Source organism: Acinonyx jubatus, chromosome C2, assembly GCF_027475565.1.
Source record: "Acinonyx jubatus isolate Ajub_Pintada_27869175 chromosome C2, VMU_Ajub_asm_v1.0, whole genome shotgun sequence".
In the NCBI taxonomy this organism is placed as follows: Eukaryota; Metazoa; Chordata; class Mammalia; order Carnivora; family Felidae; genus Acinonyx; species Acinonyx jubatus.
In genome coordinates, this window is record NC_069384.1 from 54,598,658 (window position 1) to 54,623,680 (window position 25,023).

Sequence of the window (25,023 nt, forward strand, 5' to 3'; positions counted from 1 at the left end):
AATTTCTTTGAGTTTCCTTCACTGCAACATGGCTCTCAGATTCAAGGCATGTTTCTGATTAGTATTTAAAATGATGTACTCCTACTTCTTAAATAAAACTGCTTACTCTGTGGCTTCTGGAGCCCACTATCACATTTTTATATTCTAATTGAGAAGCAAAGCTTTAGCATTTAACAGCTAACACTTTATTCGTTTTGCAGAGATTTGTTGAGGTAATGAATGAAAAAAGAAAATGTAGGCACCTGATGGGCACCTGAGATGGGCACCTGAAGTGATAAGAAGGAGCATCAGTGAAGCTGGAGGAAACAGGCACATTTAATGCATTCCAGTATCACAACAGTTATCCAGATTGATGTTGCTGTACTATTCACAATAGTCTTTTCTCTCCAGTAGTAATTTGCTAATCTTTGTAATTTAGACTTTATCTCATAAATATAATAGAATATATTTTAAAATTATGTTCAGTTCTATGTTAACAGAAGCTGTGACAGATGGAATTAAAATAAGCTTTGGCTGAGCTTAATTTTTTTTTTTTAATTAAACTGAGGTTATTTTTAGTTGGAATTCTGTGAATGTGTAAGAAATGAGATTAAAAGCCTAAAAACAAATAGGAACACAGAAAGCTGTGAATAAGTGATCTAGCCATAAATTAGTGGGAGCTAACAGAAAAAGTGAAAGCAATTTAGCAATTCAGGTTTGAAAACTGGGAACAGTATATTTTGGTTAAAAAAAATTATGATTAGTATTTTGATTGCTTTTTAACCCAAGGAAAGTTAAAAAAATTTTTTTCTTTTTCAAATTCGAGTTCAACATGAGTTATAAGAGAAGCAGCAAGCAATTGGTTCAGATTGTAAGCTGCCTAAGGGACAGGAATAAAACAAGTTTTAATCATCACTCCCCATCACCTTCACTCTCGAGAATTGCTGTGTATTCTGCAAGAGCTCTGCTGCGATGGAAAAACCAAAGAAACGAAGGAAAAGAAAGAGCTCCGAACTTTCTCCTCTACCAATCCCCAAACAGCCTAAATCCCCCAACATTTTGTCCCACCCTCCCTCTTCCTAGGACTTCGAGTATCAGTCACTATTCCCTCAAGCTGCAGCCAGCTGAACACGGATGGACTTGGGCGGAGTTAAGAGTGGGAATTCAAGGCTGACTTTCGCCTTCCTTACTAATACAAAAAGAGACCTAAGGGAGCGATGGGCAGACCTTTGCAGGCTGGAGCCGCAACACCCTGGCCGCACCGTGAACTAAGGGTTTCTACAGGGAAGCTTATCTAGTCCCCATCCCGTAGTCCCTCACCTCCAAGTGCCGCAAAAGCTGGGTGGCATTCGCCTCCGACTTAACGGCTTTATACTGACTGATGGTCAGGAGCAAGGACTTCAGGCAGGCGGTGGAGTCCATTGGCACTCGGCACAACCCCACCTGGGGGCCACTACCACCCTGCCGGCACCAGCCTCCAACTTTCGCGGCGCTTTTTTTGATTTTTCAGCCCCACCCCCCTAAGTCCCGATGCTTCCGGTTCCGGTAGCGCTTCGGAAGTCCCTGGGTACCCTGGGAGAGCTGCTGTCAATGAAGAAAGGAGATGCGAGAGGGTCTAGTGGGTCTGTGGGTTCTTCAAGGGGGTTGGAAGCTGTCCTTTCCCGAACTTCTTTACCCATTCCCTCAACCCACCGTCGCTTCGAAAAGCCGCGAGCTTTCAACTTCGAGATCCCGTGGAGACGATAAATCTCGCGAGAAATGCGATTGCGACTCAATTTACGAAGGGGCGGTTAGGCGCAGGGGGGTCCATATTCATTAGAGCTCTCAGTTTTCGTTTGCTTCTTCGGCCTTCACGCTGGATGGCCGGTTTTTCTTTGTGCATGAACCTCTGCCTGAGAAATGGTCGCTTCCCCGTAGTCTAGACACGGTGAGGAGCTCTGAGGAGAATCTTGGCCTCTAGATTTTGAGGGGGCCTGGGAGGGACCTCTTTTTAAATATTTTTCCTGCGTCCACCCTTTCTACCCAGAAATGTTTGTTTTTCAGAGTAAGCCTGGGGCCATTGGGATTCTGTGGCGAGGTAGTCATGCCCTTAAGGTAGTCGTCAAACTTTTTCCAGAAAGCTAGCTCCTGGTGACTTCTGGGCCAGGTATTGCTGCGGAGAGTGTTCTCATTAGCGTCAGTTTTTGTAAGTGAAGGTATCTATTTTTATTTGGCATGATCCATTGCTTTCTAAGCCTCGGTGTCTTCTATGAAACACGGCACCGCCCTTTGCGTTTTTTGTAAGAGATAATATTGTGCGTGTGTATATAATGAAATGAGTTGCTGGTTTTGGAGCTTTTTTTGCTTGAAGTATGCTAATATTGAATTAAGCTTTAAAAACCAGTTTGGAAACAATTGGAAGAGCAAGGCGCATGTCGTTTTAATTAAATCATTCGTCATGGATCATGTTTTGTCAGTTCAAAAAATGTTTTTACATTACATTTTTAAAATGGATTTTTTATATTAAAAGTTTTTAGTTTGCAAGCTTACAATAATCCAGCCAATTGAGACATACATGTAAAAATAGGTAATTAATGTACATATACATTCATTCATTCTGTAAACAGTTATCGATTGTATAACGTGGGTTAGAAGTCGCAGGAGAACAAAGATGGTGAAGTATCCCTGCTGGGAAGCAACTGTCTAATTGGGGAAATGTACTAAATAGGTAGTACATATTGAATTCATATAAGTTAGAGGCACCATGCAGTTATGTTGACCAGTGAAGCCAGGCTTTATGTTTACAAACTCTGGTTCCACCTTTTACTATGTGACCATAAGGCAGATCTCTCTGCTTCAGTTTCTTAAAATCCAGCTAACGGTAGTACGTGTTCAATAAGTTAAATAAATCAGAAATCATTGAGAGCCTACAGTGTACCAGGTACTTGTCTAAGCACTAGGGATTTAAGTGAATAAAACCTATGTTATGGAAATTATGGTCTGATAGGAAAAAAACAGCTTGTAACGGAGGTGAGATGGAGAAAAAAATTTAGCAGAATTATTCTTGGAGAATAATGGTGGTTGGGAAGAAGGGAGTTGGGAGGTCAAGATAGAGCAAGCAATATTTGAGGAAGTGCTTCAAGGAGTTGAAGGAGACAGCTCTGCTCTCTAGGGGCAAAAGTAGAAAAGCAAGGGCAGAGATTCTGAAGTGGGACCATGATGTGGGTCAGGAACACCAAGGATGCCACTATGACTAGGGTAGACAGCAAGGGTGAGAGTAGCAGTAAAGATGAGGTCATGTCAGGTGGTGCAAACCATTATAAAATGAGCTAATCAACTTACAAGAATTTAGAGCAGTTGCCTGGCATAATTACTTTCTCAGCAGGTGTTAGTTACATCTTAGTTCATTAGCAAATGCAGTGATAACCTTTTGGTTGGTGTTAGACTTTTCACTAATAATGACAAGTGTCTCATCTTCATACTCATTCTCATCCAAGGGAAGAGGTCAAAGCTGCTATCTGTAAATGCCATCTTTCTTTACACTCTTTCATTTTAACATAAGTAATTATCCATCTTTCTTTACAATCTTTCATTTTAACATAAGTAATGATACAAATTTTGCATTCTCATCTGTAAGATACTCATTTTAATATGTCTTTCTTAAAAAATCGTTTTCAAAAATTGATGTTGGAAGTATAGTAGGATGTACCATGATGGTAACTGTGAGAAGCCCTAACACATTTAGGCAGAGATACTTGCACATCCTAATATGAGAAACCGTCTTATTTTAGGCACCAAAAAATGGGGAGGAGGAGGAAGTGGTGGTGATGATGGTGATGAAGCTCGGTCCAGATGACTGAAGACCTTATTCTTGATACTGAATTCAGTGGTGATCTTTGGCTTTTAACTGGGGCCTGATCTATTTAGGTTTGTGTTTTAGGTTGATTACTCTGGCAACTGGGCAGCCTGTGATTTTGATAAAGATAAGGGTACGAGTAATGAGAATATTTAATTTGCTGAGTCTTTGCAAAGGATTACCAGGGGTAATTGAAGTGGAGATAACAAAGAGGTGAAAAATTGGAGAAATAAGTAGGTGAAATAGGCAGGATTTAATGACTTATTTCAGATGTGAAGAGAAGCATGAAACTAGAAGGGACTCCAAGTTTCTAGTTGGGGTGACTGAGAAGATACAGATACTGCTGAGATAGTTAATACTATTCAGGTTGTATTTCATGTTCAGTGAAATTTTATGTAATTTATCTTCTAGTCTTGTATTAAGTTTGTTCCAGGGCATTGCATAATTTTTGTTAATGTGAGCGGGTTCTCTTTTTCTCCTTTAAAATTTGGTATTGCTACTGTAAAAAAAAAGATGCTGATTTTGATACATCTTTTATCCAGACCCTGACTAAAATTTCTTATTAGTTTTTATAGAATTTTGCTTACTCTCTTAGACTTTCTCACTATATATCATCTATAAATAATAATTTCATCATGTCCAGTATATGTTGTCTTTATTTCATTAGTGCAAAAACAAATTGGAATAATCATGGTGATACTGAACATCTTTGTCTTATGATTTAATTGAATGGGAATGACCAGTATAATTTGTGCTATTGGCTTGTAGTAGTCTTTCAAATGTTTAGATTGCCCTTTATACCTGTTGTACTTAAAGACTTGCCAAAGCGTCTACTTAAAAACATTATCAAATACCTATGTTTATAGATCACATTTTCCACTTTGACATGATAATGCAATGTATTGTGTTGCTTTTTTGTTCTTGGGATAATAATAGCTAACACTTATTGAGCATTTGTTAGAAGCCAGGCACTATTCTAAGAATTTTGTACTTACTAATTAATCTTCATAACAACTTCATACTTTAGGTACTATTATCTCCATTTTACAGGTGAAAAAACTAAGGAGAGGTGAAATAATTTGCCCAAGGTCATACAGATTATAGTAACAAAACTTGTATTTGCTATGATGCAAATATTTTATTCAGGATTTTGTATTTAAAATTTTTGCATTAATTTTTTCTTTTCTCTTGGAATTTGTGAACTTTTGAAAAATGAATTGGGTGTTTTCTAATCTTTTTTTTTGTGCTACAGAATGAGAATCACATAGGAATCAGGTGGTCCTTGTAGATTGTATACAACTGGCCTATAAAATCAAGTAGCTGATTTAGTGGTAGATCTTTTGAAAATATTTGAATTGGTAATATGGTTCTAGATCTGATCATTTTTTCCACCTTTCCTTAGGTTTGGAAATAAAAATATTCTAATATAGCAACTCTTTCTTTAGATTTAAAGAATTAAAAAAAATTTTTTTAATGTTTATTTATTTTGAGAGAGAAAGTGCACGTGCGAGCAGGGGAGGGGCAGAGAGAGTGGGAGGCACAGAATTTGAGGCAGGCTCCAGGCTCTGAACTGTCAGCACAGAGCGCCATGCAGGGCTCGAACTCACAAACGGTGAGATCATGACCTGAGCCAAAGTTGGACCCTTAATTGACTGAGCCACCCAGGTGCCCTAGATTTAAAGAAATTTTGATATGAAGTTGCATCAGTATTCTAGTAATTTTCTTAATCTCTTCATTGTAGTTTTAAATTTCCTTTTTCATTTAAATGTTACCTATATTTTTCCTTACGGAAAGTTCCTTACTGGAACCTTCTAGGGGTTTATCTACTTCATTCAGCTTTTCAAGAACCAACTTTACTCTTTTCCTTTTTTGTCAGAATCACTAATTTTACATTTAGGTTTATTAATTCCATCCATGTACATATTTTCCCTTTTTTTTTTTTTTTTTAAGGTTTAAGGCTTAGCAGATTTACATATATATTTTTTATAAAGGACATTTATGTCCACAGATTTTAAAAGGATAGTAGCTAAAGTGAGCATCTGCATTTCACTTTTATGTTTTTTAAATATTTGTTTATTTATATTGAGACAGAGAAAGATAGAGGGAGAGGTATCTAGAATCCCAGTCAGGCTCCACACTCAGTGAGGAGCCTGATGTGGGGCCTGGATCTCACAACCATGAGATCATAATCTGAGCTAAAATCAAGAGTCAGACACTTAACCCACTGAGCCACTTAGGTGCTCCTGTATTTTACTTAAAAAAAGAAAAAAATCCAGTTAAATTAGTTTGACCAACCAGGTAAAAAATTTTTTAAATATGAATATTCCTTCATTCTCAAAGAGCTTAGATTCTGTTACACAAATCAGAGTAAGTGTTATTAAGAGAAATGGAGAGTACTATAGGAACACATTTTTTAGGGCAAAATATTAATATCTTCAAGGTTTGGCTTAAAATCCCTTTTCTCCATAGATTTTTTTATTGACATCCTTTGTATTTGCACAGACATTTTCCCTAATTTATAGTTCCAGAAACATATTAAAGGGAGTTAAAAAAAATTGCTTAGGATCTTAGAACTCAGTATTAGGGCTGTCTAGCTCCTTTATTTCTTTTAGAAAAACTTAGCATACCTTTAAGAGTAAAATAGATTTTTTTAGAGAGAGAGTGCTAGCTGGGAAGAGGGGCAGAGGGAGGGAGAGATAGAGGATCTCAGCAGGCTCCATGCTCAGCACAGATCCCATGACCCTGGGATCATGACGAGCCGAAACCAAGAGTTGGAACACTCAACTGACTGAACCATCCAGGCACCCCATAAAGTGGAATTTTTAAAAACGTTTATTTTTTGTGAGAGCGAGAGAGAGCATGCACAAGCAGGGGAGTAGTAGAGAGGGAGAGAGAGATTCTTAAGCAGGATCCATGCCCAGCATAGAGCCTTATGGAGGGCTTGATTTCACAACTGTAAGATCATGACCTGAGCTGAGATCAAGAGTTGGATGCTTAACTGAGCCACCTAGGCCCTCCTGAAAATTTTTAATGTCTCATGACCAGAGCTTAAGTCCTGTTATATAAATCAGACTGAATGAAGATATGAATTTGTGACAAAAGTGCAGAGTTTATAGAATACTGAATGTTGTAGTATGAGAATTATACCAACAGTGTGAACACAGAGCTAATTGTTCATTCACCCACCATACATTTAATGAGTGCTTGAGTGGTAAGTACATTTCCAGGCACTGGGGTTATGGCAGTGAATCAGATAAAAAATTTCTATCCAGGTGGAGCTTTTATTTTAACGGGAGACATAGACAACAAATAAGAACTATAAAAATGTACGAATGTAGTAAGTGCTATGGAGGAAAACAAAGGGAAGAGGGAAAGGAAGTATCAGTCAAGATGGAGTGTTGGAATTTTAGACAGTGTGGCATATTGTTCAGTATTTGCTGCATAGCAAATCACCTCAAAACTCAGTGGTTATAAATCATGAGCATTTATTTCTTGCTCACCAGACTTTGAGTTGACTGCAGTTAGTCTGATCTAGACCTGGCTTGGCTGAGTGGCTCTGCTTCAGCCATTTTGTGGGGAGAAGGCAGTATCTAGAGCTCAGTTTCAGTTATGTTTCGATATCTACTAGACATCCAGGAGATGCTGAATGGGCTGTCGAATATATTATTTGTAGTTAAGGGAGAGGTCAAGGCTAAAGGTAAAAATTTAAAGCCTTGAACCTAAATGATAAAAGGTGAGTGTGGATAGAAAAACTAAACCACAGGGTACTTAAATATTTAGAGGAAACAACAAAGAACACTGAGTAGCTGCCAGAAGACAGAGGCCCTGTCTTGATTCCATGGTTATCTGCAGGGATAGTTTTACAGTAGTATATGGGCTACTTTTGACCTGTAAAGAAGGGCTCAGGTTGGCAGAGAAGGCAGTCTTAATTTACACACAAGCTCCGTCTTCTGCCTTCTGAGGACTTGCGGTATTCAGAAGAAAGGTGGCTTCATTCTTTAAATTAAATATTGAGTGCTTGAAGTGTACCAGGTGCTGTTGTAGGCTCTGCAGATATATAGCAGAGGGATTAAAAAAAAATTCCTGACTTTGTGGAGCTTCTATTCAGTGGAGATGTGAGGCCAGATGTAAATTAGGAGATTATTAAGTATGCATAAATAGCAGGTAGAACAAAAGTTCTATTGGCCCGGGTTCCAAAGATTCAAGGCAAAGAAATCTAGTGGTAGAAAATTGGCAGAGGTCTAGGCATGGACTCATTTGGATACCTTGTCTCTACTATAGTTAAAACAATATTAAATATTCAAATATTCAAATATTAATATTAAATTGATTTTGCCCTTTATGCAGAGCCAGAAAACTAAGTCTGTAGAATTAATGTCAACTTTGATTTTTGAGAAATGTTACCCTCAACACAAAGGCAAAAAACCTGTTAAGCCAACATTGTTCTCTTTTCAATTATTCTTCCTGTTTCTTTTCCCAATCAAGTGTTAAAATTCAACTTACCTCTAAATGATTTGCCAAACCATAAAATTAACTTTTTCACTTTTCAAACAATTCCTGTTTTGTTTTGTTTTTTTTTTCCATGCACATTTCACAGAATTCAACTTTAGTTTAAGTACATGGTTTGGGTAATTTGGGTAAATGTTTTTTACCCCAATTTCACATCTAATTTCATATCTCAGTATCAGAAGGTTGCCTTTTTTTTTTAAACATAAATATTATCCATTGTTTCTGAATCCCAATTTTGCAGATAAAGGTAAGTGACATAATTTTATTTTAAATTAAGGTACAATAATCATTTTTACCTATAGTATTTATTGAAGACCTACTTTATACAGAGCCAAGTCCTTTGCATATCTCATTTTTAAATTTTCAGTCTTTCAGAAAGTAGATATTACTATGTTCATGAAAGATATTATTATGTTCTGTTTCTTTAATTAAAATGTGAAACCATTTTCTAAGATAGTGGCATCCAAAGTGGAATATGCACACCTTGGGATATGTGAAGCTATCAGGGTGTGGGAACAATTAGAAATTTTTACTTATTTTGATATCATTCTTTTTTATTTTATATTATAGTAATATCTGTATATAATTCATAAATGAATTGCTTTTCATGTATTGTCAGTGTATTCTCAGACTTATTGCTTTAGATACATGGTGATCAAAAAAAATTTGGAGACTTCTCCAAAATTGTTAACCTTAACAGAGCATTTAAACACATATTAATTATTGTTCATTTTAGTAGCACGTGTAGTACTGGCATTTTTCTGAGTTGTTTTCTTGAACAAATGGATTTTCTTCGCAAAAACTAATGAGAATAATATATTATGAAATTATCAGATGTCATGATTATCTTTACAGTATCATTACTAGTCAGTAAGGTCACATAAATAGTTTTGTTTCTAAGTGTTTGTCTTTATGCATATTACTCGGTTTAGCTCAAAATTGAACACCACGCTTAAATAGTTAAATATTGCACTTAATGGGACCTAGTGGAAAGAATATGGAATTTGCAGTTAGTGAAACTTGGGCCTGAATTTCTGCTTTTATTAATTTGTTAGCAATATGAACTCTAAATCCCTCAGTTGCTTACTTTTTAAAATGAATTACAGTAATGTTTATTTCACAGTTGTGTGAGGATCAGATGTGTATTCACTGTACATAGGTACTTAGCCTAGAGCCAGACACATAGGAGCTGATGAAAATTAATCTTATTTTTGATGAAACCACAGTTATTTACACCCAATTAATTTTATGAGAGAAAATTCTTCATAACCAAACCTTGACCTACCTTCTCAGCTAAACTCTTCTTACAAATATATGTCTTTCTGAGATAATGAGTCTTCTTACATTGTGGATCAGTCTGGATTTGGGTATTGTAGGCCTTGTCATTGGTGGTGAGAGAGTCAAGTGCATATTATATACTCTACTTCCTGCTTGATTATCATCTCTACATGTGTCATGTGTCAACATTCTGCCTTGTTTCCTTTTTCTCATCATTGTCTAATAACAGTAATGACAACATTGCTGAAAATATTCTGCTTTGGAAAATTTGCTTAGTGGTAACATGCTCCTTCCAAGGGTTTCTAGCTGTGTTTCTGAACAGTGTGATTTTCGCAGTGTTACCTGTAAATAAAAGGAAACTGATGGGTATTTTAATATCTGGATTTTTTTCCCCAGGTAAATCCTAACCTGTGCGTATTCATTATAGGTACATTCCAAATATTAAAAACAAATTAATATATGTTCTTTAGGTTTGCTAAGTGTTGAAGTAACTGGATAGGTCTGAGGGTCTGAGGAAAATTAAAAACCTTCTCCAAACAAACAAAAAACAAACCTACTCCTGACAAGATGCTGGTTTTGACAAGGATATTTCCTATTTTGGCAGATTTATAAGGAAGGGTGCTGGGTGTACATTGCAGGGTTCTTCCTTTCTGATATAAGCTGCCAGACAGTGCTAATAATGATTTTTTTCAAGATGACGAGCTGAGGTATGACAGTGAATTCCCTGATCTTTTAGGGCAAGAATGCTCTTCAGTTTATGATAACTTTTGCAACGATTTTCCAACCATTATCCATGAGTCCTGGAGTTTGCCTTAAACAAACTTTTTTCTTTGTGGTAAAATAATGTTTTGGCTACTTGTGTCTAGCTAGGTATGTTCATTTTGTGGCCTTGCCAGGAAGTCAGATAAAAAAATGGAAGAAATTAATGGAAAATTAGAAAACCAAATAATCAATATATTGTGTTCACTCTTAACACAGTAACAAAATAATGGTATAACCTGTGTGAGTCTAACCTGATGGTCCTAGCAATTCTTGTCTACCTGGAGCTCACACTTGAGTAATAAAGACTTTCAGAGTGCTAGAGTCATAGAGCCTCTACTTTAAAAGCCACCAAGAATGGCTGTTGCTGCTTGCATAGTAAACATAATCAGATCAATAATATTTAAAATTTTGGTTATAAGGAAACTCCCATTACTGATGTCTTGCCTTATTCCTAGAAAGCATCCTCTTCATAATGTTTTAAGCCTTGAAGTAATGACTACTCATATGGAGCAAAACATCTCACATCTCTAAGGAATTTTTTGGAATTCTTTTGGGAAAATCTAGCAGAAGTGTTAACAAGCAGTGTCAGAGACCTGCTTTGCTAACAAACCAATGAACTTCTGAGATACTTCTGTAATTCAGTGCTGATGTCGTAAACCAACTTTTCTGTTCTTGTTTTGAGAGAGCGAGCGAGTGTGAGTGGGGGAGAGGGGCAGAGAGAGAGAGAGAGAGAGAGAGAGAGAGAGAGAGAGAGAGAATCTCAGGCAGGCTCCACTTAGTGCAGAGCCAGACATAGGGCTTTATCTCATGACCTGGGATCATGACTTGAGCCGAAATTAATAGTTGAACGCTCAGCCTACTGAGCCACCCAGGTGTCCTGTAAATCCAGCTTTTTAAAATAACTATCAAGATTTTACCAAGTTGCATGTTCAAGGTTGTTTATTGCAGCATTGTTAGTAATAGCAAAAGAAAAAAAGGGAAGACCAGAGAGGAAGTGTTTATCCATAGTTGTCTGGTGAAATGATACATTTATACAATGGTATATCATACTGTTTAAGGAATATGACATGTGTCATATGTGCTGATGTGAAAAACCCAAGATGCCAAATGTGCAAACTAAGCTGCATTTGTGCCATGTGGGATATATTTGAAAAATGTGTTTTTTGTCCCAGCTCTTAATCTCATTATTTCCTTTCCATATGGTAGCAATTCTCCATCAAGGTAGAGAATTGGAAGAAAAAACTGATTTTGCTACAAATTTAAACAAAATTTGTTGATGATAATGAAGGGATGATAGTAACACATAGTAATTACTATGTGCTAGGTCTTGTTCTATTACATATTTTAAACATTTAATCTTGATGACCCTGTGAAGCAAGTACCATCTTTTTTGTTTTGTTTTGTTTTTTATTTATTTTTAAATTTGCATCCAAGTTGGCATATAGTGCAACAATGATTTCAGGAGTAGATTCCTTGATGCTCCTTACCCATTTAGCCCATCCTCCCTCCCACCACCCCTCCAGTAACCCTCTGTTCTCCATATTTAAGAGTCTCTTATGTTTTGTCCCCTTCCCTGTTTTCGTATTATTTTTGCTTCGCTTCCTTTATGTTCATCTGTCTTGTGTCTTAAAGTCCTCATGAGTGAAGTCATATGATCCTTGTCTTTCTCTGACTAATTTCGCTTAGCATAATACCCTCTAGTTCCATCCATGTAGTTGAAAATGGCAAGATTTCATTCTTTTTGATTGCCGAGTAATACTCCATTGTGCATATATACCACATCTTTGTCCATTCATCCATCGATGGACATTTGGGCTCTTTCCATACTTTGGCTATTGTTGATAGTGCTGCTGTAAACGTTGGGGCGCACGTGTTCCTTTGAAACAGCATGCCTATATCCCTTGGATAAATGTCTAGTAGTGCAATTGCTGGGTTATAGGGTAGTTCTATTAATTTTTTGAGGAACCTAAAGTGGGTCCCATCTTTATTTTCCAGATGAGGAAACTGAAGCACAGATGTTAATTAGTTTCAAGCAAGGTTGCATAGCTAATGTGTATCAAAGCAGTTCTGTATACCCTTGCAGGAGTATTCCAATATTTTTTGTGCTCTTAACTACCAGTGCTATGCAATCTCTCAACTTTTGACATTGATATGAAATCTAAATGAGGTACTTTATGTCATTTTTCTTTCTTGTAGACAAATGATTGTAAATATTACATAATACCAGGATAGTCTTAGTGTTCTTCCTCAGAACAATCTGTTATGTGTTTACTTAATTAACCTTTGTATTTTTTTTTAATGTTTGTTTATTTTTGAGAGAGAGAGTGGGAGAGGGGCAGAGAGAAAGGGAGACCAGGAATCCCAAGCAGGCTCCACACTGTCAGCACAGAGCCAGACGCAGGGCTCTATCTCGCAAACCGTTGGATCTTGACCTGAGCCGAAATCAATAGGCAGACGCTTAACCAACTGAGCCAACCAGGCTCTTTTCATTTTAAATCATTTAGGTGGTTCTCAACTGGGGCATTTTGTCCCCCAGGGGACATTTGGCAGTGCTTGGAAACACTTTTGGTTTTCACAATGGACCTGAGAGGTGGGAGAGAGTTGCTTTTGGCACCTATGAGGTAGAAGCTAGCGGTGCTCCAAAACATCCTTAAAATGCAGAGTATATCTTCCCATAACAAAGCTTCATCTAGCCTAAAATGTCCATAGTGTCAAGATTGAGGAACCCAGATTTAGTGGGCACAAGAGAAGTTCTCACAACTGAATTTCTCTCTTGAAAAATAACTTATATTATTTTGTTTTCAAACTAATAGCATTGAGAAAAATGAGTTGAATTTTAATGTTTTTGCACACGATAACTCCCTTTTTCCATCTGGCATTGTGTGATCTGTAAGGGCCAGAACTGACAAGAGTAGTAAATCCATGGGACATCTATCTACCCACACACTGAAATGTGAATTTTTGGCTAGTTAGAGCCTCTAACTTGGTCAGATGACTTACGATGAGCACTCGAGTAGATTTAAAAAACAGTGTGCTTTTATAATGTTGAGGTGACAAGTGCTGTAAGGTAAACATTTGAATGAATGATTAAACAATTAGAAACAAAACTGTGCCTGCTTTGTTGTGAATAAGCCACCTTTAAAAGTAGGGGGAGGTGGAATACTTTTGCGATTAAAAAAAGTTTGGTACAATTTCAGTAGATAAGAGGGAGCTGGGAGCTCAGAGGGAGCAGTAAGAAAGGCATTTTACTGTTGGATAAGGATAAAGATGGCAGGACTTTGTTTTTGACCAGTAAAACAGCCTGTGGATAAGATCATTTTGCTTGGTGGATAAAGGTGTGCTAGAAATTGACACTGACCTTTAACTTGCCCTCTGATCAATTAGCCAGCATCTGAATAGGTTCCTGTGGACAAGCAATCCCTCAGTTCCAGGAAGGGAGGTAAATTTTTAGTTTCTTGCTGACAGGGAAAGCCTGTTGAGATGAACACACCAGGGGAAACCAGATTCATCCTTTATCCCATGTTAACCCTGATTTTAAAGGTTTCCTTCAGCCTCTTCTAGAATGGTAAGAACCTCTGGATTATTTTAGAAGCAGTGTGTTAATGTTTCGGGCTGGCTACTTCCTTTCTGTTGCTAGGCACTTACGCCTTCCTTCCCAGCAGAGGCTGTAAAGTGCCACCGTCACCGCGGCTGCTGCTATTGCAGTAGGGTTTGCCACACATGATCTGCTTAGCTCCTGGGGAAATGATGGGGTTGATGATATTCTCCTGGAAAACCTTTCACCACAGAGATTCATCTCAGGTTGTATTTCTAAGCAGACTAAAAAAGCCATTAGCTTTTCTTAATTCTTAATTCAGGCTCCAAATATCTTCTGATTTATTAATTAATACTATATCCTTTTCTTTTTCAAGCTGAGCACTGAATAGCTTAGCAGAGGCCTTCCATCTTCTCTACCTTGTTGCCAGAGGACTTTCTTCCCTTTTCAGCCTTGTGATCTGTGCAGACAACTGACTGAAGGAGAGCTTATCAGAGGGGGAGGTATCTGTGTCTGGGCTTTTAAATTCTGGAAATGAGGGGGACTGCTTTGTCTAGAAAAGGTGTGCTTTTGTATAATCTGTGAGATAATGCCTAACTTTTTATTAAAATAAGCAGGGAGGTTATAGAAGCTATAAAAGAAAAGCAGTTTGATCACAGTCCTAGAATTCCCAAAGCCACGTCCTTTTTTATACAGCTTTATTGAAGAGATGAAACAGATCTGATCTAGTGTGAGAGAATAACAACCTCTTCATCATTAGTGTTAGGTTAGATCTTTCATTGGTATTGAACAAAGAATGCAAATTTAAATTGACATATTTGCTTACTGAGTTTTTAAAAATAAGAGTAAAACTATAAAATATCTAGGAGAACTGGATTCTGCATAGGTGAGATATACTGACAGGCATTTTTGTTAGGGATGGGCAAGAAACTAAGAGGTGTTAGAAAACTGTCTTTTAAATGAGGAAATTTATTTTTTAATCTTTTTTTTTAAAAGTATAGTTTACATTTAATGTTATGTTAGTTTCAGGTGTATAACATAATGATTCATTATGTCTATAGGTTATGCTATGCTCATCACAAGCGTAGCTGCCATCTGTCATGATATGTTATTATAGTATTATTCACTATATTTCTATGCTGTGCCTTTTATTCCTGTGACTTATTCCATAACTGGAAGCCTATATCTCCTACTCCTCTTCATGCGTTTTGCCCATGCGTCTTATCCCCTCCCTCTGGCAACCATCATTTCTCTGTATTTATAGGTCTGATTCTGTTTTTTGTTTATTCATTTGTTTGAATGAAATAATGACTTATTTCATTTAGCTAATACCCTCTAGATCCACCCATGTTGTCACAAATAGCAAGATCTCATCCTTTTCAAATATTGAATAATATTTCAGTGTGTTTATGTATATACATCACATCTGTATCCATTCATCTATTGGTGGACACTTGGATTGATTCCATTTCTTGGCTATTGTAAATAATGCTGCAGGGGTGCAAAGATCTTTTCAAATTAATGTTTTTAATTTCTTTGAGTAAATACTTAGAATTATTGGGTCATATGGTATTTCTAATTTTAATTTTTTGAAGAACCTGCATACTGTTTTCCACAGTGGCTACACCAATTTACACTCCCACCAACAGTGTATGAGGGTTCCTTGCGTCCACATCCTTGCCAACACTTGTTAGTAAACGAAGAAATCAGATGGGTGTGTGTGTGTGTGTGTGTGTGTGTGTGTGTGAGTAAATGTTTGCATTTGTGTTTTGATTAGGAAGTATCCATTGGATTGTTGAGAGAATTACCCTTACCTTTGTAACTTAGAGCTGGTGTGAGTCAAATATAGAAAATATCTACAGGCAGTATCATAATTAGGAATATTAGTTTTGCAGATGATCTCCCAGGACTTCTTTTAGTCAGGCACCAAATTGCCCCCTTCCCTATTAAGCTCACTAATGACAGGATACTCAGGCCTCAAGGCTTATGAAGGTTCAGGTCCAGCCGTTACTTCTTTTCTACATGTTTGGTTGGCTTTTTCTGGCTTCTAAGGGAGAGTCAGTATCATGTAAAATAGTGTTTCTTTGAGTAAATACAATCTGAATGAATAGATGACTTGCAAACGATCTTGTGGAACATGTTTTCTTTATTTGCGAATTACCTATGCTGAACTGCATTTTAATAATGGGCCTTCAAAAGTTCTGCTGATCTAACTTACGGCTGTATATTACACATGCTATTAGTGGGGTTTGTTTTGTTTTGTTTTGTTAGTTCTAGTTAATATATAGTGTTCTATTAATTTCAGGTGTACAGTATAGTGATTCAGCAATTCCATACATCACCTGGTGCTCATCACAACACGTGCACTCCTTAATCCTCATCACCTATGTAACCCTACCTACCTCCCCTCTGGTAACCATCAGTTCTCTGTAATTAAGAGTCTGTTTCTTGGTTTGTCTCTCTTTTTTTCCTTTGCTCATCTATTTCTTAAATTCCACATTTGAGTGAAGTCATGTGGTATTTGCCTTTCTCTTGGCATAATACTCTCTAGCTCCATCCATGTCATTGCAGATAGTTGGATTTCATTCTCTTTTATGGATGAATAATATTCCCTTGTATACAAATAGCACCTCTTCTTTATCCATTCATCTCTCAATGGACACTTAGGCTGCTTCCATAATTTGGCTATTGTAGGTAGTGCTGCTATAAACATCTGGGTGTAAATGTGACTAATTTTAGAAGAGTTACTCTTGGAATAATTGAATAGAGAGTTATATAAATAGATGTACAAATGGATATTCTTTTTATTTTCATTTGTGTGGTGGCAGTTTTTTTTTTTTCTTTCAGGTAACATCCACGACATTCATTGATATTTGAACCAGAGAGTGTACATCTCACCTTTCCTATTTTATGAAGACATAGAATCATGATTTTGGGGGAAGGTGGCTAAATGTTACCTTTAGAATAAAGAAAACAAAACAATTAGTGTTAATGAAGATTGCATTAAACAGAAACTCATGTACTCTGTGGAAAATAAATTAGCATAAACTTCTGGGGAAGTAATTTAGCAGTATGCACCAAGAGGCTTAAAATATTTGTCTTTTGACTGAGAAATTCTACTTATGAGAATTTCTTAGAATAATCATAAAGGTGAAATAGGAAACAATCTAAATGTCCATCTATAAATTAATGGTCTAGGAAATCCCAGTCAGCCAATTCTTGTGTAACCATTGAGAATACATACTAGGAGTATAATATCACATGAAAGATGCTTTTGATATAGTGCTCAGTGGTGAAAACCATAATGTAGAACATTTATCCAGTATGATTACAAGTTGGTAAAATATACGTATGCTGGAAAAAGTAAAATATTAAAATGTAGGTAGTGACTTTGGATGGTCAAACTATGTAATTTTCATTTTCTTTACAACTATTTCAACTATTCCAACTATTTCTTTAATGATCATATATATTTTTATAGTGGGGGAAAAGAATGTAATCCTTCTACTTGACCATTAAAAATATTACTTTTCTTGCAGCTTTAAACATCAGTAGTAAAAGTCTGTAAGCATTTGAATAAGACTTTTGCAAAACACAGTCTGCAGCATGGATTCTCTACCAGAGCAGTTTTTTATGAGGTAAGGGATAGGTTGACAAAAACCAACCATATTTGTTGCATTTGAAGACACAACATTTGTCCTTTCCATATAATCTTGGGAAGCTAGTATTGATGAGACACCTTTATGTTTCAAGACAGTTTAGCAACTTTGATTAGTGGGGGATGTAGATGGGGGGAAATCTAATTTCAGGAAATTTCTCTTAAGTACTATACTCTGGCTAAACTCTAGTTCCAGCTTTGCTACTTTCTAGGTATATAACCTCTCTGGACATCAAATTACCCATCTTAAAGTGACTGCCGTAGGGACTGTTGATGTACCTTCCTTTTCTAATATATCAGGAGCATGGTTTGATTCTGTTAATGTATATTGTTCTGTATTAAGTATTATTAATAATAAACGAATAAGATGAATGAGAGGAAGAGGGGTAGTCAGTGGTACAAACTGAGGAGTAGAGAGCTAGGAGGAGAACCAGCAGCCACAAAGAATGCAGAAGTTTCCACAGGAGGTTGGAGGGTATGATGGGCAATGTTAATGCAGAAAGGCTAGGTAGAATGAAGAACTAAGACAAATCTGTTGACATAACAAGCAGGATTTCATTAGTAACCTTTAATAGAGCCATTTTAATATTGGGGAGGGAGTGAGGATTAGTTAAGCTTACATACCAAATTTGTTAGGAAAACTGGTGAATATAGCAGCCCACATCCTACACTTTGGATTAAGAAGCTCTGAAGTAGGGTTTGGACATCAGGTTGTTCAAAAGCTTCACAGGTGATTTTAATAAGCATGTGAGACTGAGAACTGTTGGCTTGAACTCCATGAAATGGAGTTAGCAAGTAGGGTATGCATTTGAGAACTTTATGTACTCTTCTACAAAAATTGAGAGGCTTCAGAATACTGGCGCACTATTTCTTATTCCTTGACAACACAAGAAAATTCCTTATGTCCTTTTTGGAGTGGGGCTTAGAAGTGGATAAAAAGATAGTTAAGAGGTTTTTCTTTGCGATGACATTTTAAAGAGCACTGAGAACCATCTTGTGAAGTATCGTTTGTGTGTATAAATCATCTTTTGTTGAAACTGTCACTATGTGGATAATACTGTACTGTTTATCTGTCCCAGTTTCCCCTGACAAAATCTGTTGGCATAGTGGAAGATGATAAATGATTGTCTATGAAATGAATACATAAATGTGAAGTAAAATGGGATAATTTTTATAAAGTATAATGCTGAGTAAATGAATTGATATGTTTCTCACCTCAGTTTTATCTCTGCTAGTGTATAGAATTCTTATGGGCCCAATATCATGGTTCTGTATGTAGGCAAAAGCAATAAATTTTTTCAGTTCTGTATGTAACACCATATATGTTCACATTTTAAACCAATGCCAGAAGCAAAACTTGTCAAGTTACTCCTTTTTACAAAAATAGTTGGTTTTTAAATATGATATTCTCCCTCAATTTTAAAAAATTATTTTGGAAAACTGGATGACTATAATACCAGGAACCTGAAACAAAATATAAAAGGATCTACATAAGATAGATCCTTTCCAAACCTTTATTATCTTAATAAATGCATGCACATATACACACACACAACATGAGGCTTCTTAAGATCCTTTTTTCTTTATACTGAAGCAGTGCTATAAAGTTTAAATTTCCCCATTATTTTGGTCTATTGTGTGTCTATTCAAGAAAAGCTTTTTACATCAGCCTTCAGTTCTGTTTACCACCATCTAGTAAGGGACAGCATAATTTTTTTCTTTAGCTTGAGTCCCTAAAAGATGTGACAACTACCACTATTATCAGTCTTTGCTATATATTGTTTACACTTTTGAACTTTCAGACAAATTCACTTGTTAGATTCTTTACTACTGCAGTTTAATTGTGTTCTTTGTAAGGAGACCCTCTGAATACACCTTTATTTTTCATTTAAAGTAGGGATCCTCCTGTGGAGGAGCAGATTAAGGAGGACATCAAGAATAAGATAGAAAAATCAACTGATCAACTGGTAAGAGAAGATTTAATTCTCATTGTTAATTAGTAATGATTAATTAGGTATGACAGCATAATTCTAAATCTAGTCAGTTAAAATATTTGTTAAAAATTTGGGGGTGAGTCTACTTTCCTTCCTTTATAAGTAAAAGTATGGTCATAATGAAAGCTCTCTGATAATTGATATGTGTGTCTCAAAGTTATTATAAGCACCAATTCTAACTAGAAGTTAAAATTAGTAGGTGATTGAATTGACTTTCCCAGAACATCCCAACAATCAGTTTTAAGAATCTCTTATTTGTCTTTTAAAAGCAAAATCCAAATAAAATAAAAACTATACACATGAAGAGAAAACACACACACAATTTTATTTAGTAAGGCATTTCAGAGTTGTTTTGAAATTCTCTTTCCTGTTTTTATCTTTACTGTTAGAACTTCCAGTTCAAAATGAAAGAGAATAACTGAAGTATACATTAACATATGGCTTATATTGGCAATGACAATAAATTTTGTCGTAGTTTAAAAAAGACATATATATGTATACACACATATATATATAAAAGCACACATCCACACACATACATAAATATCACATGTGCTTATATTTAACTAAGGTTGGATGAAGAGCTATTTGGTTCCTTTTAGTGCAATTTTAACCATACATAGTTATATATGATTATTGATGTGCACTGTTAACAAAGCTTATAAGATTATCAAGTAATATAGGAAGAGAAAATATAAACGTAAAATAATCATATTATTCACCTGCATGAGGTTATCGCTATCAAAGCTGTTGCAGAAAAAAATACAATATATGCAGATGTACATAGGGAAATATACTTGAACCAGGGAGATTAGATCCAGAATAAATTTTTCTAACTACAGAACTGGAAATACAGAAATGAAATGCAGTAGAAACTTTGACCTGAATTTGGTTTAGAGGCTAGATTAATTTTACAAAAATGATTTGAGCATCAAATATTTTGATATCTGACTTAAAAGATGGAATTTATATAATTTATAACAACTAACTGAAATCATATTTATAGATAAAAATACTTAATAAGTGTGAAGCTTATAGTATGCCCTATTAAAAATTTTTATTCATGCCATAATCTTGCTTATCAATTTGGTAATTAGTATAAGATGAGTTTGTGGTGTTTTTTGACTGCAGAATTGACCTTTAGTTTGAAATGTGTGCAGTACTAACAGTGGTTATTCTTTTTAAGGGTCTATCTATTGTGGAAGTTTTGTTTTTGTTTTTTTGAACTTTTTGAAAAATATCAAACCTACAGAAAAGTTGCAAGAATAATACAAAGGATACTTATATACCCTTCACTGAGATGTAGCAAACTGCTAACATTTTCCTTCATTTTTGGATATAATTTTCATACAATGAAATATTATAAAATGTAAGATTATTTGTTGGGTATTGATGGGAATGGAGGAATCTTAATTTAAGACTCAAATCCAGAAGGGGAGAGTAGGCAGATAGGACTCTATTGTGGACTTTGCTGATTCCTAGTCACTTTCCTGGGTAATTCTAGTCTGTTGGAGACCTGATGGTCAAGGAATCACCCCCACCAGGGCATTTCAGTGACTCAAGTTTTGCATGGCCTCTTTAGTAAGAAACTGTCTGTTCTGATTATCAGAGGTCAGCAACAACATATTCATATTCCCTAAGTTTAAACAGTGTATAGGAACTGAGGTATCATGTTAAGATTTGAAGGAAGGCCATCATCCAGGCACATCTCCCTTTCTGTCGCCCACTCATTCCTCACAACTAATGTTAATAAATAATCCAGCAGGACTTGACTGTATAGCTATTGATTAACCATTAATTATGGCTTCATTAATTTGTAAGAATGAGTTCCTGTAGACCCAAGATTATTATGACTTACTCAGTTCTGACTGAATTAAGAGTCATTCTATTTTACTACTTTGTTTATAAGTATGATGTTTTCTAATTCACTACTCTATAAAAAATAGTATAATTTTCACATCTTAAAATATCTACTTTCATTTATAATTTTCAAATGAATTTATGATGAATGTATTAAATTAATGTATTAAATGAATATATTAAAACTTCCTTAGTTTTGGTCTTAAATTTCCTGTTATGTTTTAAGTTCCTTGAAAGCAGAGAGAATGTCTTATTCTTACCTGGATTTTCTATAGGTCTGTCACAGTGATCTACATATAGTATGTAAAGGTACTTTTTAAAAATATTTGGTCTTAATATTAGAGTAATATGAACATGTGTAATTATGGAAAGTTTTAATAATGTCTTCTAGGATAAACAGGAAAAGGACACACCTACAGATCTTGTCTCTGTTAACCTACTAGTAGAGATGAAGAAGTTATTGAATGCAATTAATACTCTACCAAAAGGTGTGGTCCCTCACATTAAGAAGTTCTTACAAGAAAATTTTTCCTTCCAAATCATGCAGGTAAGATTATAATTTGTTCTTTGAGACAGAAGTGCAACTCTTTGTATAGGACTCTCCAGGGAAAACATACTATTTTCCTTTACTCTCACACTGCTACTACCCTTACAGCACTTTTGACACTAGATGTGTGAATTTATTCCCACACCAATTCTCCTATACTAACTAGTCATCCTACAAGTCAATTCAATTCTAACACTATCTACCTAGAGTTAGTATCAGATCCCACAAGTTAAGGGCTCAGTCCCAGTCCCACAAATCTGCCCCAATTCAGACACCAGTCACAAGTCCTAGGTTGTCTCTAATACTTCTAGACCAACTGGCTATAGATTGGGGCTCCCATGACCCCTTTTGGGTCCCACAATTTGCTAGTATAGCTAGCAAACACTTAATGTTTACCAATTTATTATATAATAAAGGCTATGATAAAGGATTTAGATGAAGAGCCAAATGAAGAGATATATACAACAAGGTCTGGAAGGGTTCCAAGTAGAGGAGCATCTACCTCTGTGGAGTTGGGATGTGCCACTGCTCCCCTGGCATGTGGATGTGTTCGCCAAGCTGGAAGTTCTTTGAACCCTATACTTCCAGGATTTTTATGGAGGCTTTATCATATCATATCATCATTGATAATTACTAATTCAGTGCCCAGCCCCTCTCCCTCTGGGAATGGGGGATAGGGCTAAAAGCTTCAAGCTTCTAATCATGGCTTGGTGTTTCTGGTGACCAGCCCTATCCAGGAGCCTGCTGAGTGTCATCTCATTAGAACAAAAGATACGCCTATCACCTAGGAAATTCCAAGGGCTTTAGGAGCTCTGTGTTAGGACCCAGAGTCAAAGACCAGAAATTATCAGGAACTAGGAGCAGAAATCATGTATGTATTTCTTATTACTTCACGGTGACTCTTTTCCTCCCTCCTTTCTTTCTCACAATAGTGTAGCTACAGTCTTGAAATCTTCATCTTACTTTTTGCGAAGGGCCTTGACTTACAGACTTTTATTAATGAAATAATTTAGTTGGTGCTAGCCTTTCAAGAATAATGGTGGGAATATGGGTTAGTAGCCAGTAAGCCATTGACTGTGAGGTCTAGTGTTTATTTTTATTCTACCAGTAACCCATAACATGCCATCCTGGGACAGGGAATTGCTTTCAGTTTTCCTAATTTGTAGAACGTTAACAACTTTTTCAAGAATGTAAGATGAAGAAAAATAATGTCCTAAACTTTTTTATTTATGAATAAAATAAATACTATAGAGAATATACTGTAGATTTTCATTTTGGAAATAGTTTTTTTAGATAATTTGTGAAACTTTCAGCATAAGATGGATATCAGTTCCTAAATGAATGGAGTTTTTCAAAGTTAAAGAAAATGTTCTCATTTCTTTGTAGCCTTTAATTGGGGCAATTCCACGGTTGCCTTTTCTGTGGAAGAATACATTATTAATTATTTCCATGAAACAAATCAATACTGTTATGATTAACAATTCAAACAAGCTCTACAAATATCCAAAGACTACATACAATTATAACCTTAACTGAGATAATTTTCCAGTATGAATTCTGGTTTGAAACTGATGGAATTATGCCACTGTTTTCCTCTTACCTGTTGGAAATCACCCAGAAACAACAATCAGTAGCCTTTCTATATGCAAACAACAACCAATTAGAAGATATAGATGAAAGAGTACTTATTTATAATAGCAATAAAAAAGGGAAAATACCTAGGAAAACACTCAAGAAATATATAAGATATAAACTAGTATTTCTCAAATTTTTTCCTATACCACCTACATGAGACTATCTGAACCCCATACTAAAATCCTAAAGAATCAAAATCTCTGGGGGTAGGTCTGGGAATCTGCATTTTGGCAAGTATCTACACATTGATTTTTTTCACATTAAGTTTAGAAATCAATACTTTATATTAAAACTAAATAGAGATTTATAAAATTCTAATAAAGGTAAGAAAAAAAGACCAAATGAAAAGCAATACATGTAAGAAGACACAATGTGATAAAGCTTTCTGTATCTCACATAATTCCAATAAAAATGACAAAGTATGTTGTTTTTGGTTTTGTTATTACTGAAAGCTAATTCTAAAGTTCAGATGGGAAATAAAAGGAAAAATAGCCAAGAAAATTAGAAAAGTGTAGGGGAGACAGGCAGGGAATTTGCCCACTTAGATATTGAAACTTAATGTGAAGCTCTCATAAGTACAACATTGTATTACTTGCTCCTGATTCAGTGGACAAGTCTAGAAAACAGAAGAGAAATTCCAGAAGCAGACTCAAATACATACAGAACTGTTACATATGAGAAGGTGAGTAAATTGATAATATTGAATGGGAACTGGACAAATTAATAATCCCAGTAGATTTTAACATGACTCTCTTAATAACTGATAGAACATGGACACAAAATAGGTAGAATGATAGCAAAGTTGATCTAATTGACACACACACACACAAAACATGAAACACGATACCCAACAGTGGCAGAATATACATACTTTTTAAGTGCATTTACAAAAATTGACCATGTGTTAGTCACAAAGCAAGTCTCACCAAAGAATCACAATATATAGAGCATATTCTCAAACTACTGTACAATTCACTTATAAATCAATACAGAAAGATTAACTAAAAAAATCATTGTTCTTAAGAGTACCCCATGGGTCAGAAATCACAATGGAAATTAGGTAAATTTTTGAACTGAATAAAAAGTGTATATCAAAACTTGTGTTATAAGTAAAATATGTGTTTCAAGGAATACTTATAATTTGAAATACATGTATTAGAAAATGAAGCAAGGTTGAATATCAGTCATCTAAACATAAAATTCAGGAGATTAATGGAAGAACGGTAAATTAAAAACAAAGTCAAAAGAAGGAAGTAATAAAGATATCTAAGTTTATTGAAATAGAATAAAAAAAAGAAAGTCAATAAAGCCAAAACTTGGTTTTCTTTTAAAGATCAGTAAAATTGATAGCCCCCTGCTAAAAATCTTAAGAAAAAGGCAAAAATAACTTAAATCATGAATGAACATGAAAACATCAAAACTAATTCCACA

General features: G+C 35.6%; 2 protein-coding genes across 13 annotated transcripts in view; one reads left to right on the plus strand and one right to left on the minus strand.

Annotated features, from left to right (window-relative positions):
- The window catches only part of CIP2A (cellular inhibitor of PP2A), a 35,661-nt gene extending 34,128 nt beyond the window's left edge, over positions 1 to 1,533 (minus strand). For both annotated transcript variants that reach the window (XM_015069178.3, XM_053220813.1), the window contains exon 1: positions 1,300 to 1,533. In XM_015069178.3, the coding sequence (XP_014924664.1) occupies positions 1,300 to 1,401 (102 nt within the window). In that variant the 5' untranslated portion in view covers positions 1,402 to 1,533. The remainder of the gene's footprint in view (positions 1 to 1,299) is intronic.
- Positions 1,534 to 1,598: 65 nt separating this feature from the next.
- DZIP3 (DAZ interacting zinc finger protein 3) overlaps positions 1,599 to 25,023 on the plus strand; it is a 98,797-nt gene continuing 75,372 nt past the window's right edge. For 3 of the 11 annotated variants that reach the window (XM_053220809.1, XM_053220811.1, XM_053220812.1), the window contains exons 1-4: positions 2,027 to 2,164; positions 17,438 to 17,536; positions 19,451 to 19,523; positions 21,802 to 21,957. In XM_053220809.1, coding sequence (XP_053076784.1) covers positions 17,505 to 17,536; positions 19,451 to 19,523; positions 21,802 to 21,957 — 261 coding nt within the window. In that variant the 5' untranslated portion in view covers positions 2,027 to 2,164; positions 17,438 to 17,504. Of the gene's footprint in view, positions 1,907 to 2,022; positions 2,165 to 4,310; positions 14,165 to 14,274; positions 14,402 to 17,437; positions 17,537 to 19,450; positions 19,524 to 21,801; positions 21,958 to 22,684; positions 22,829 to 25,023 lie in introns of those variants that run through there. The other 8 variants (XM_027077674.2, XM_027077675.2, XM_053220807.1 and 5 more) reach the window with 8 other exon arrangements.